Source organism: Microcaecilia unicolor, chromosome 2 (assembly GCF_901765095.1).
Source record: "Microcaecilia unicolor chromosome 2, aMicUni1.1, whole genome shotgun sequence".
Classification (NCBI taxonomy): Eukaryota; Metazoa; Chordata; class Amphibia; order Gymnophiona; family Siphonopidae; genus Microcaecilia; species Microcaecilia unicolor.
In genome coordinates this window covers 284,851,577-284,865,496 of record NC_044032.1, presented here as the reverse complement: position 1 = coordinate 284,865,496, position 13,920 = coordinate 284,851,577, and the positions used below count along the sequence as shown (strand labels likewise).

Sequence of the window (13,920 nt, the reverse complement as noted above, 5' to 3'; positions counted from 1 at the left end):
CCCCTCCCACCAAAAAAAACCCACTTTACAAACTTTATTTCCAGCCTCTATGCCAGCCTCAAATGCCGTACCCACCTCCATGACAGCAGATTGTGTTCTATCCTCTGATAGCCTTTCCCTGGTTCTGATGTGGCTCTCGGATGAGTGTGACACCTTTTCTGTTATGCACACTGCAGAGTCACATCAGCAATGCATTGTGGTGGGTGTAGGGTATTGGGCTCCGTGATTCCACTAGCTTGTGGCAAATGCTCACGATGTTGGTAGGCTCTACTCCCCTGGTGCTTTTCTCCCTGCTTACTGGGTCAGAGTGTGCCCTGTTTTGTTTCCGGTATTCCATGAGGTAGTGGCCATTTTTGTAAGCCAGTTTAGATCCCTTTCACGTGTTAGCCACGTTACAGAACTTAGTTCTTCCCTTGAATGTGGCTGAAAGAGGGCATTGTATAGCATTCTGCCAGCTTGGACCTACTGCTAATCTCAGTACCAGGGAGACTCGTTGCCAGTGGGGCACAACCTCTGATCTGCAGTTAACTGTGAGTAAGCATGCTTATTCCAGTAAAGGACGTTTTCAGAGAGATTAGTCTTCAGGTGTCAACTGGTGTGCCAATGTTATATAGCAGCAACAAGTCCTAGAGGCCTGCATGTATGCAGGTCCCTGGAGCACTTTTAGTGGGTACCGCAGTGCACTTCAGCCAGGTGGACCCAGGCCCATCCCCCCCACCCGTAACACTTGTGGTGGTAAATGGGAGGCCTCCAAAACCCACTGTACCCACATGTAGGTGCCCCTTCACCCCTAAGAGCTATGGTAGTGTTGTACATTTGTGGGTAGTGGGTTTTGGGGGAGGGGGGTTGGGAGCTCAGCACCCGTGGTAAGGGAGCTATGCATGTGGGAGCGTTGTCTGAAATCTACCGCACTGACCTCTAGGGTGCCCAGTTGGTGTCCTGGCATGTCAGGGGGGCGAGTGTACTAGGAATCGTGGCCCCTCCCACGACCAAATGGCTCGGATTAGGACATTTTTGAAAAGCATCCATTTTTTCGAAAATATGGTCTGTCCCGCCTCTTCACATACCCGTTTTCGGACATAGACGCCCATGGAGATAGGCGTTCGATTATGCCCCTCCACTATGTCTCATCCTGGGCAGCTGGCCATGGTTACATTGTGCCATTCCTAGAATGCACCACTACCAGCAAACCCGGGAGTACCGAATGCAAGAAAGTGTTGTTTGTTTGCAGGATCACAGGAGTGAGCCTAGTTCCATGACAATCAGCCCCTACCAAAGCACAAGCAAAACCAGCCCTGTCCTGTTGCAGCCCACAATAAGTACCAAGAACCCCTCTTCTCTCCCCAAGCCAGTGCATAGGTTGCAACTTACTAGCAGTGCCTGTTCATACTGCAGTGGGTCCCTTAATATATGTTGAAAATGGCTTTCTTCATCTCCCTTCCAAAACCTAAAAAGCAGTTAGTCTGGCATAGAGAGGAAATGCATTTGGAGTGCCGGGAAGAAATATGGAACTTCTATTTTAAGTGATCAATATTTCTTAATTTGGTTAATTTTCAATTTAAGACTTTATACAGCATGTATGTCTTCCCACATTTGATCAATAAGTGACACGCAGAGGCTTTTAAGCTTTGCTGAAGTAGATATAATGAAGTAAATTACTTTGATCACATTTGGTGAACTGTCAGATTCTACTTTTCTGGAAACTAGTTAATCTGGTCATTAAGATCATTGCAAACCTCTTAATCCCACTCCATGTCTAGACTTTTTTTGCTGGTAGAAGAGCTCTAGAAATGTGATAATTATCATTACTGAAACCACATTGCTGACATATTGAAGAGGAGCTTCCCTATCTAATTTAACCAGATGATCAGCCCAAAGCATCTAGTTAGCACATAACTCATCACTGTTATCAATTTTTTCTATATTACATTACATTAATTAACATTTCTATCCCACATTAGCCATCAAGTTCAATATGGCTTACATGTAATGTCTAAACAATCAAATAATTAAAATTAAAAAAAAAAGAGAAGAATCCTATTCAAAAGATGAGTACACAGAAATGTCTTCTCAACCTGTCAACAAACGCATGGAATAAAAAAAGTTTTCAACAGTCTATGAAATGTACCATAAAATATGGATTAAAAAAGCAAGGATCACCAAACACAGGAACAGCAAACACTTAGAAATAATGTTTGATGCACAGAGTCAGAATGATAAATAGCACATACATACAAGTATTAATGTTTTGGGAACCTTGGAGGGGCATAATCGAACGAAAACGTCTATCTCCATGGGCGTTTATCTCCGAGAACGGGTCCGTGAAGGAGCGGACCGAACCGTATTTTCGCAAAAAATAGACGTCCATGTTTTATTCGACAATTTGTGAGCTGGGCGTTTTTGTTTTTCAGCGATAATGGAAAATGAAAGCGCCTAGCTCAAAAACGAATAAATCCAAGGCATTTGTTCGTGGGAGGGGCCAGGATTCATAGTGCACTGGTCCCCCTCACATGCCAGAACACCAACCGGGCACCCTAGGGGGCACTTGTACAAAAAAAAAAGTTAAAGAGCTCCCAGGTGCATAGCACCCTTCCCTTGTGTGTTGAGCCCCCCAAATCCCCCTCAAAACCCACTGCCCACAAGTCTACACCATTACTATAGCCCTAAGGGATGAAGGGGGGCACCTACATGTGGGTACAGTGGGTTTGGGGGGGTTGGACGACTAAGCATTAAGCAGCACAATTGTAACAGGTAGGAGGGGGATGGGCCTGGGTCCACCTGCCTGAAGTCCACTGCACTCCCTAACAACTGCTCCAGGGACCTGCATACTGCTGCCAGGGAGGTGGGTATGACATTTGAGGGTGAAAATAAAAAGTTGTGAAACATCATTTTTTTGTGGTGGGAGGGGGTTAGTGACCACTGGGGGAGTCAGGGGAGGTCATCCTTGATTCCCTCCGGTGGTAATCTGGTCATTTAGGGCACTTTTTGGGGCCTTATTCGTGAAAAAACAGGGCCCAGGAAAAGTGCCCTAAATTCTAGCTACAAACGCATACTTTTTTTCCATTATCAGCGAAAGGCACCCATCTCTGTTCGGGTGATAACCATGCTCCAGTCCCGCCTTCACCACGCCTCCGACACGCCCCCGTCAACTTTGTACGCTTCCGCAATGGAGTGCAGTTGAAAACGTCCAAGTTCGGCTTTCGATTATACCGCGTTATTCGTTTTTGTGAGATAAACGTCCATCTCCCGATTTAGGTCGGAACTTGGGCGTTTTTCTCGTTCGATTATAAGCAGGTTAGTATACATGCTGTATTATATAGCCTGTTATTTTTAGTATGTACCAAAGATCCTTATCATGCATGTTACACTTTATGCATAGGTTTCTATGTCAAAGATTTTCTAAGGATAGTGTTATTAAGGAACACACCAAAATGCAGAAAACACAATCACCACATTTAAAACTTTTCTATTACATAATTCCCCTATTTATTCTTTCCAACTCTGCAAACGTTGAAAAGAATTATATCAAAGAGGTCAAGAATGTCTGGTCATCTGTCTGGTTGCAAAATAAGATTCAGAAAATTTAGCAGAATGGGGTGAAACATGGCATGCGGATAAAACTGGTACAAAGACACAATAGGCTCGAAAATGGTCGAAATTATACTGGGGGTTCCCGAGAAAATAAGTCCCCTTCCCCAAAAATGGCCCAATGCATTTATATGAGTGAAGGATTTACATCGTGTCTAGCGTAAAATCTTAGAGTGAAATGGTACCAGTTACAGAACAGGGCAAGACAGTTTAAAAGATGAAATTCTCTACTGTTCTGAACACAAAAACAACTCTCCCTCCTTTTCATCTACTCTGCTATCTCATATACTGCCCCCAGTCCCAAAAACTACCCCCCCACAACTGCCCCACAACCCACAAACTGCCCCATCCCCAAAACTATCCCAATACAGCTGTACAGCTGTCTCACCACCTCTCAAACTGTCCTGTCCCTAAAACCTACACCCTAAAACTGCCCCCATACTGAAAAACTACCCCACAACTGCCACACCACTCCTCAAGCTGCCCAATCCCAAAACTTTAATCCTCACAATCGTCACACCACCCTGCAAACAGCCCTTTCCCAAAAACTACATATTGCAGCTGCCCCCATGCTCAAGTACTACCGTCCTCAATTACCATACCACTCTGCAAACTGCCCTATTCCAAAATCTACCCGCCATAACTTCCCCACCACCCACAAATTGTCGCACATCAAAAACTACCACCTGCAACTGCCACACCACCTCACATACGTGAGCAGTTGCGTCAGCCATTTTGACTGCAAAGCTAGCATAGGCAGGAGTGACTGGGGATCACTCCTGCCCCGACGAGCCCACTAGATTACCAGGGCTTCTAAGATAGGCTGAGGGGAGGGTCTAAAGGTGGTGGAAGGACAGTGTTTGTGGTTGGAGAATGGAGTAGAGAATGGTTGCACTTGTGGAGAGAATGGAGGAGTAACGTGCAGCAGCCTGAGAACCACGGAACTGGGTTTGATTCCCACTGCAGCTCCTTGTGACTTTGGGCAAGTCACTTAACCTGCCATTGCCCTAGGTACAAAATAAGTAGCTATATATAATATGTAAATTGATTTGATTGCAACCACAGAAAGGTGGTATATCAAAATCCCATCCACTTTCCCTTTGTGGTGGTTGTGGTGTGTCTGTGGGTGGGGGAGGGGAGTGGAATTTTGGTTTCAGCCAGAATTGCACTGGTATTTGTGGCCAAACTGAAATTTAGTAGGCCTCTAAAGCCCATGATCTCTGTCAGTGTAGGTCATGGGATAAATAAAGGTAAAACAAACAACAAATAGCATTCTCCCCCCCCCCCCCCCCCCCCCCCCCCCCCCCCCACCGGCCTCAATACACACACACAGCCACAAAATACATCTTTAGCTCATTAGGTTATTAGGGGGATTCCAACAGTGGCTAATTCAGGGGAGATTCAAGGAAGGAGAGAGGGAATTAGGGGTGTGAGAAGGTGTGAATGAAGTGGATCAGAAGTTACATGGGGTGTGAGTGTGCTAACATCCTCTTCAATTCTCAGTACTTTTTCCACAATCCAGGATCTCCTAGTTCCCTCCTTACTCGTCATTTCCTTTTCCTATCCTATCCTCCTGTTCCTCCACGTACCCTTCTATACCCTATCCATCTACCCCTATTGCATAAAATCCCTTCTCCATTCCCCTCCTACGATTTCTTGTCTTCTGATATCTTTCCCCTCCCTCCATCTCTAGATCCCATTTTTCTCCATTATTTATCACCCACATCCTTTTCCTTTACTGGTCACTAAAAAAAAGAACAGCAATAAGTGAATGAACAAGGAATGCTATAAAAATACTTTTAAAAAGGTAAAACAGAAATGTACTTATGTAGGCCATCTCACATTGTAGTGTGCTACAACATGAGATGGCCTATATAAAGTACCTTTTTTCCCCCCCATGTACAACTTCACAAGCAACTACCAAAATCACACTAGTGGCCTAAAATATTACCAGTCAACACTAGAGGAGCAATGTTAAAATCCACCACAAATAGCACGTTCCAGACTGTGTAGCTTCTGACTGGTATCATCACACTACATGACACTAATTGCCTTACAACTGCAGAGGCACTGCGCCATGGACACACCCCTTGTGTGATACTTTGGAAGTGTCAGAAGTGTCTTCAATTTAATTTGATCTAGTAATTTCTAACAACTGAATTGCAAGTTTGATACGGTACTCTTTAATATAACAGTTATTGTTCCTTAATATTACTTTAAACCGTCTACTTTTTGCTCAGTGAGTTCAACAATCTAATATCTCTATAGCAAACTATATGTATCTACACAGTCTTTTAGTTAAGAGGTAAAAGACTTCAGATCCCCGGTGCCATTCCCTCCCTTTTGAACAGCACCGCTCCACTTCACCACTGGTTCTTACAAATACCAGTGCGGTAACAGGCAGGAATCCTTGTCAGTCAAAACTTCCTCTGTTAGTTGCTGTTATGCAGTCAATATATATTCTACTGTGCAATTTTTAGCATTTATCTTTTCTACGGGCGCTTGTCTGGTAGGTTCGCTCTACAGCGAGCTCCTGTTTCGCTTCCGCTTCGTTAGGAGCCGAACCTCTATCGATGTTACCCTGAAAACAAACAGTTTTTCTTTAATGTCAAGCTGTGTATCTCAATCTCATGTACTCACTTCTTCTTTTATGATTTTAGCCGTACCTCTTGTAGTCACTGAAGTCAGGAGACTTATCTATACTGTGGCTTACAATGGGAGCCTCTACCCGTTTGTAAAAGAAAAAGTGGAATACAAACGGGTAGAGGCTCCTATTGTAAGCCACAGTATAAATAAGTCTCATGACTTCAGTGACTACAAATGTGTGGTGATTGATCACATTCCCAGTTCAATACGAGCAGGAGACAGGGATAGAAGATTAATACAAACCGAACAAAGATGGATATACAGACTAGGGTCTTTGACCCCAGCAGGATTAAATAGCCAAGTAGAATGGAAGGCTTTTTTATGATAGTTATGTGGTTGGGAAAGAAGAGTGTGGGTGATATAGAGAGGAGGTCTCTTTAATTAGAATCAAATAGCGATTGGTTAGTAGTAGTAGTAGTCTGTTGGGAGTAGACAAGTAAGAAAGTATTCACAGGAAAGAAAACACAGAGAAACAAAAACAAACTTGATAACGAAAAAAGAAAGAGGCAAAAACAGAAGTGGGCAACTTTGCGTCCTCTATGTTTAATCATTGCCTTTGTTGGACTACATTTTTACCTATATTCGTGTTCTTCTGTTTTTGCCTCTTTCTTTTTTCGTTATCAAGTTTGTTTTTGTTTCTCTTTGTTTTCTTTCCTGTGAATACTTTCTTACTTGTCTACTCCCAACAGACTACTACGTCATTTTTGAAGAACCAACCTCATTGCTATTTAGCAATTCTCCGTGCAAGAGGTCAGTGCTCCTCACTACATTACACATTTTTTTACTTCTTCTTTCACACTTTATCAAGTGGTAAGTTTTTTTCTCCATTTTTTCTTCATATCGCCTGATAGACTGCTGCAAGATCTTCAGAGGATTTCCATCATCATTGCTCTGCAGCACTCTGCACAGCAGGTTAGTCTCACTAATAAACACAATACCGAGGGTTTTTTTCATTAAGGACTCTTTCAGCCTTAATTGTCTGATCTATTTTTGTCCATTTAAATTTGCCATTTTTCCTACATATTCCTTTTCCTTAGTAATGCGGTTATGTATTATGTCAATCAGCAAGATCTTCTCTATTTATGGTTTCCCCACATTTTTATTCATAGTTGGTTTTCCATTCATGCGGTTGGCATTAAATCATTGTCTAATATTTTCAATATGTATGTGATCTTAACACTGTGTATATATATATGTATGTATATACATCACAGCATTAAGTTATTTACTTATATTATTATTGATTTTAATTTTTTCTCTGCTTTTTTGAAATCTGCACTTTTAAATGGTCATTTGTTCTTTTTATTAACATGTATGTGCACCTTGTATTATTTCACTTTTATTGTTTAAATTTATGTGTGCATATACATTCATTATTGTTTACTGTTCTTATTCATATAGGACATGTATGGACTTTTTGCACTGCATTATTATTTTATAAATCTATACATAGTGTATTTTTTCGCGATAAGTTTATTATATACATGTGTTTTATTTTTAATTATTATTATTATTATTTTTATATCATCTTATAAAATTGCCACACATATACCTTTAAAGTTTATAAGTTTATATAATTTATAATATTTATTGTTTTAATTTTTTCTGTAGATATTAATTTTTTCTGTTCTTTTATCATATATATCATATATAAATGTACTTTTTATAGACTCCTGATGCAGGCCTGATGGCCGAAACACGACGTTGTGTCGAGTCTTCAAACCTTCAATAAAGTTTTTTATTTAAGAACATCCTCCAGTTTCTGGTATCCTTGGTCGTACTCCCACTTTTTGTACATTACTTTAATGAAGTCAGTGTTTCAAGAAATAAGGTGCTTTCCTGGGATGCAAATGGACAAGTCTGGGACTTTTCAATATTGATTTAGAGGATCAAAACATTACATCACATGCATGATGAAACAGAGCCATTCTGACTGTGGAGTGCTTTGCCTCAATAAACAACATGTTGTTGCATTCTGTTTCTCCACCCATTATATCGGCTCTGTCATCAAGGGAATTTCCAGTGGTCCTTCGCTGGCCTGTAGTTCTTGATGTTGTTTTTGATGACTGCACACACATAGGCCGTAGCAACAGGCTTCAGCCATGAAAGATGAAGTTAGCCAAAGTCTGTATTTTCCTGTTAGGTTGATAATGCTGGAAGGAAGGTGCCATGTATTAATTCTATATAACTTTGTTATATAGAGGCATATAGTGCTGCATATAGTGAGTGCCTTTTGCTCCTATACAATGTTACCACGCCACATCACTTCACACCAAAAACCTAACGTCAAGATATAAATAGCACAGTACTTCACGCGAAACCTTTAGGTATGGATAAAATGGCAACTAAAAGGAAAGGCAATTTTTTTGTCTGGTGAATTGTGCTTGCTGTTAGCTGAGGTCAATGCCAATTATAATGTCCTCTATGGGGATGCTACAAACAGAACCAGTGCCAATACACAACTTGCTATCTGGGGAGCATCTGGATGGGTTCATCCTTGTCATTTCTTTTTAAAGCATCAAGTTTCTGCTCTGTAGACAAAATAACTTTTTTCCTCTTTTCACTGGCCATTTCAGAAGTGATCTTCTACAGATCTGAAGGGGAAGAATAAAAATACAATACTGTAGTGTATTACTTACCTATTTAAAATGTTGCAAACATGTTGCAGAAAAAGAGAGTAAAACTGCACAGTAAAAGCAGGGTCCTGGGTCACAACGGTGCAGTTTTGCAGTAAAAGCAGGGTCTAGGCTCACAACAGTGCTGTTTTGTGGTAAAAGCAGGGTCCCAGGGTCGAAACTCTCAGGTGCAAAACTTCCCTCTGTACTGTGCCGGGAAATGGAAAGAGAAGATGCACACTTCTTAACGGAGAAGCAGTGACTCAGGGCTGCTGAGAAACACAGCTAGACCTGGGGCAGAACAGCCTCCCCCTCCTGGGCTACCACCATAAGCCTGCCACCCCACTCACACCTCTGCACCTTACCTTCCTGTGTCTACTCCAGTTGCTCCTTCCTTGATTGATCATCTACTGCTCCTGTGTGCCGGGTCCCAGGTTATCACATTAATGTAATCAGCTGGGTCCTGGCACACTGGAGCAGGAGAGAAACAGACCCAGGAGCAGGCAGACAAGAAGAAGCTTCTGCTCCTCCCTCAAAATCTTGCCTGCGCCGGGCTCCCTCTTGAAGGCCATGCCTGAGGAATCTTGTTCCCCCTTCTCAGTGACCTTTTGGCAATGTCACTTGGGTCTGTCGGATATGCTGGATGGTTAGATTAGCGAAGGTCGGATAATCAAAACTGTACTGTGGTTTATGCAGAAAAGAAACTTGCCTATAGCATCTTGATCAGTGGAAGGTTTCTATAGAATTTATTCACACAATGTCACTGTATTACTCTTAACTATTAGGCCACAGCACAGGGTTTCTGTCTTGAGAAAAAGTCTACAAAATACTTGTACTTGTGTGTGGCAAGTGATGGCTGTAACCTCCTATTGATCAGCTGATTGAAGGTAAATGACAGAATTGCCAGTTTTGCAGAGTACATCATTAACATGGTCAGTAAACCATGACTTGTTCAATAAGGTGTTTATCTTTTTTCATTTTATTCCTGCTGCTTTATCATTTTATGATTTGGAACAAAACTACACACATGGACTAGGAAGACCATTTTGAAAGTGATCAGAAGGGATAATGCATACATGTTGTCAGATAAGCAAACTCTCATGGTTTAAAGATATTTAGTCAATGTTTCTCAGCTGAAGCCAAATATAGTTTTCAGTGATCATTTTTGTTGTTTCTCTTTTCAGTTTCCTTTTGCCTCATACCTAATGGAAGCCATAGTGGAAAAACTGAATGAGAAAAGGAAGCTGGTAGAAGAGTATGCTTTACTTACGAAGGACACTAGGTGATATGCACACAGGCTGTTTTTGTAATGACAGAATTTGTCTTCTGTTTGGAACAGACATTGCTTTAATCCTTGTACTTCTAGTTATTTACTTCTGCTATCATTTTCAGTATACCGTACAACAGGAGGTGGTTTGTGAGTGCAGTTCAGTATGGGGTGATATAAAAAGGGCATTCTTGTGTATATGTGACATCATGTGGATGTAAAATGCAATGCTATAAATAAAGTTAATTATCCCTCTCCCCCATACAAGTGTGTGTGGTGGCAAGAATACACACATGTGTACACGATTCTAGTGTAGATGTGTTCAGGAGTAAGTTTAGGAGAAATTTGAGTGGGGTTGAGACTTACACACACATACTTTATAAATACACATGAACAGTTACATCTGTTCTCGAGCTGGTGTGGATGTCCACAGCTTCATTTAGACACAATTTTTGCACCTTTTGAGGAACAAGGCATATTTTCAAAGAACTTAGACTTACAAAGTCTTTGTAAGTCTAAGTGCTTTGAAGATGAGCCCCATAGGTGTCTATGGGGCTCATTTTCAAAACAGAAAAACATCCAGAAAGCAGCAGATGGATGGTTTGTTTGCCAAAACATCCAAATCACTGTTTTCAAAACCCATTTTTAAGATGGTTTTGTATGCAGTGCGTCCAAATCACAAGGGGGTATTGGGGGCGGGATTTGGGCTTTCCCAAAATGTGGACCTTTTTCTGCCATAATTGAACAAAATTAAAACGTCCAGGGCTAAAAGTTAGATGGTTTTGTCTAGACCTGTTTCAATCACAACTAAGTCACAAATGACCAGATGACCACTTGAGGGTTTAAGGCATATCCCACCTTAATCCCACAGTGGTCACTGACCCCTTCCCACCTCCCATCCCCCAAAGCTGTGAAATAAATGGTACATACCTGCCTCTCTGAAAGCTTCAGACGTAATGGCCAGTGCTATTAGAACAGCATGTAGGTCCCTGAAGTAGCCTAGTGATTGGTGCAGTGCAGTGCACTGTAGAGAAGGGAACCCAGGCCCATATCTCACTCTAACTGTGGTGGAAAGTGTGAGCTTCCAAAATCCACCAAAAACCTACTGTACCCACATATAGGTGATACCTGCAGACATAAGGGCTATTGTAGTTGGGTACAGCAGGTTTTTGGTAGGTTTTGGAGGGCTCACCATACAATATAAGGGGGTAATGGTGAGATGTGTAGCTGGGACATTTTGTGAAGCCCACTGCAGTGCCCCCTAGGGTGCCCAACTGCTCTAATGGAATGTCTGTTTGTCTACTAAGAATGCTGCCCCTCACCCCCAATACATCCCAAAGGCCTTTTTTTTGTACGTTTTTCCCTTGGATGTTTTTTTTTTTTTTTTCAAAAAATGGTCCAAAAAGATAGATGCACTAAGCACATAAATATCTAGCAAATGGCCATTTTTGAAATAAAAAGATGGACGTTTTTCAAGTTTGGCAATGGCCATGTTCACTACTGGATTTTTAGATGTTTTCTGCAAAGGACTAGATTCTATATATCTTGCCTAAAAAATTGGTGCCGAGAAAATACGCCTAGGCATATTCTGTAAAGAACGCCTACATTTTGGTGCAGTTTATACAATACGCCTAGCGCCTGTCTGTGCGATTAAATTTAGTTGCAGGCAGTTACACTAAGTAAAACTTGATGTAAGTGCTGGCACCTAAATTAGGCACGGATCGGATGTATTCTATAACAACGCACATAGGGCTTCTTTTACAATGTCGCGCTAGCAATTCCCACACGGCAAATGAGAGGAAGCCCACAGGAATTGAATGGGCTTCCTCTCATTTACTGCACTAAGAATCGGTAGTGCGGCTTTGTAAAAGAGGCTCATAGTTTTTAGAAACGCCCATGGCCTGCTCATCCTATGGCCACACCCCCTTTTCAGCTATGCACATTAGAATTTACACACATCACTTTACAGAATACGCTTAGTTGTTTGTGTAAGTTCTAATTAATGCCAATTAGTGTCAATAATTACTTCTTAATTAAGCCACATTGAGCCTGCAAATAGGTGGGATAATGTGGGATACAAATGCAATAAATAAATAAAATAAATAAATGGCAATTATTGGTGCTAATTGGCTTGTTAGCTAATTAAGTTGTGCTTACAAATCCAGAATACGACCGGATTTGCATGTGCTACGTAAGTCGTGTTAGATAGAATCCAGGGGGAAACGTCCAAAATTGGATTTAGACATATAAAAATGCCCTGCCACATGTCTTTATAAAATAGGTCCCGATCAAGTACCCAATTGCTTTGCAACCTGTTATAAGTTATCCTCTACATGGATTAACAAAATTTACCTTATTTGAATTAGATTGTTAGGTATAAAAATATTGAATTTAGTACGTTCTTTACCTTCTGATGTTTTATTACATGAAATGGACAGCAAGAATTATGTGAAAAACATCTTCTAGAAGTATGAAGAGAAATCTACAGTACAAAGAGAAATGAGTCAACATGGATGAAGAATAGATATACTAAAACATTTTAGAATAAGTTATTAAATTTATTTAGATTCTAGACCGATTTTTAAATATGTGTACAATATCTGTGTTTTTTCTAAATAATGATTTTGTTAATGGACTATATATGTATCATTTGAATTTGGAAAGAATGTTTGTGGTGTCTGATTCTCAAGAGATTTCACTATACTTTTTTCTAAAATATATACTAAAGCCAGGGTATTACAGTATATTTTGTATGTTGCATACAGTTCAGTAAAGTAAGTTGTAAAATGTAATATAAAGTTGCAAATATTTAAAACAAACTTTAACCTGTGAAGAAAATTTATTCTGAGTTTTGTATTAAGAACTTTTATATGAATGTTTTAAAGAAATGTCTTAAAAAGGATGTGAGGAAAGCATGCAGAGCTTGGCTTATATAATTCTTTCTAACCCCCTCTGCATGTGTGTATGTATAGTATCTCTAAACTGCAAGAACGAGGGGAGAGGCTGTCTGAATGGAGCTGTTCCCATACATTATGTTGGTTTGGAAAGGTTAATAAAATCAAGTATGATAATAAATTATGAGATGTCATTGTCAGTGGACTTTACAGTTTTTCCATGAGATGCAACTGTACCTAAGCAACAGATAATGCTGTACTTCACCAAAAGTGGCGTACACACATACAAACCAGTAGTAAACTACACAGTTCAGTAATTAGGTGTTATGCACATCAAACATTAAGAAAGGTATAGAGATCAGTCACTAGGAAATCCCAAGGAAATGTTAAAGGAACAATTTATCTTGGGGCTCCGGTTACCTTACAAAAAGAAAGAAACAGGTGATATGAAGAAAATCCATAAATGATATTTGATGAATTGGCGCAAGCTGAGATAAAATGGTGAGAAGAAGAAAAAAATGCCTTAAAGAGTCTGCAGAGGAATAATAAAAATATGTCCATTGGAAGAACTACAGCAAGTCCTGGTAGAAATTTGGGAGCTGAGGGAGGTGATGATTTATGAAATATAACTAAACATTTGGGACAACTAGAGAGATGGCAGGGGGTGTACAGAGACAGAAGAGGGTGGAAAATAGAAGATATGGCATACATCATGGATGCAAAGGAATTTGTGAAGCTGAACTGGTTTATAGCCAAAGATCACCAGCAAGAAGTGGGAGTGGTGATGTTGTTTGCTATTAATGTCCAAATGTCTAGACCGCCCAAAATACAGCAGCCAGGTTGATATTCATCAAAATACGCTTCGAAAGTGCCATACCCCTCCGAGAAAAATTGCATTGGCTCCCAATCA

At 40.7% G+C, this 13,920-nt stretch overlaps 1 protein-coding gene across 2 annotated transcripts in view; it reads left to right on the top strand.

Annotated features, from left to right (window-relative positions):
- The window catches only part of CNTLN (centlein), a 535,970-nt gene extending 525,365 nt beyond the window's left edge, over positions 1-10,605 (top strand). For both annotated transcript variants that reach the window (XM_030194226.1, XM_030194227.1), the window contains one exon: positions 10,034-10,605. In XM_030194226.1, coding sequence (XP_030050086.1) covers positions 10,034-10,135 — 102 coding nt within the window. In that variant the 3' untranslated portion in view covers positions 10,136-10,605. The remainder of the gene's footprint in view (positions 1-10,033) is intronic.
- Positions 10,606-13,920: the final 3,315 nt, after the last annotated feature.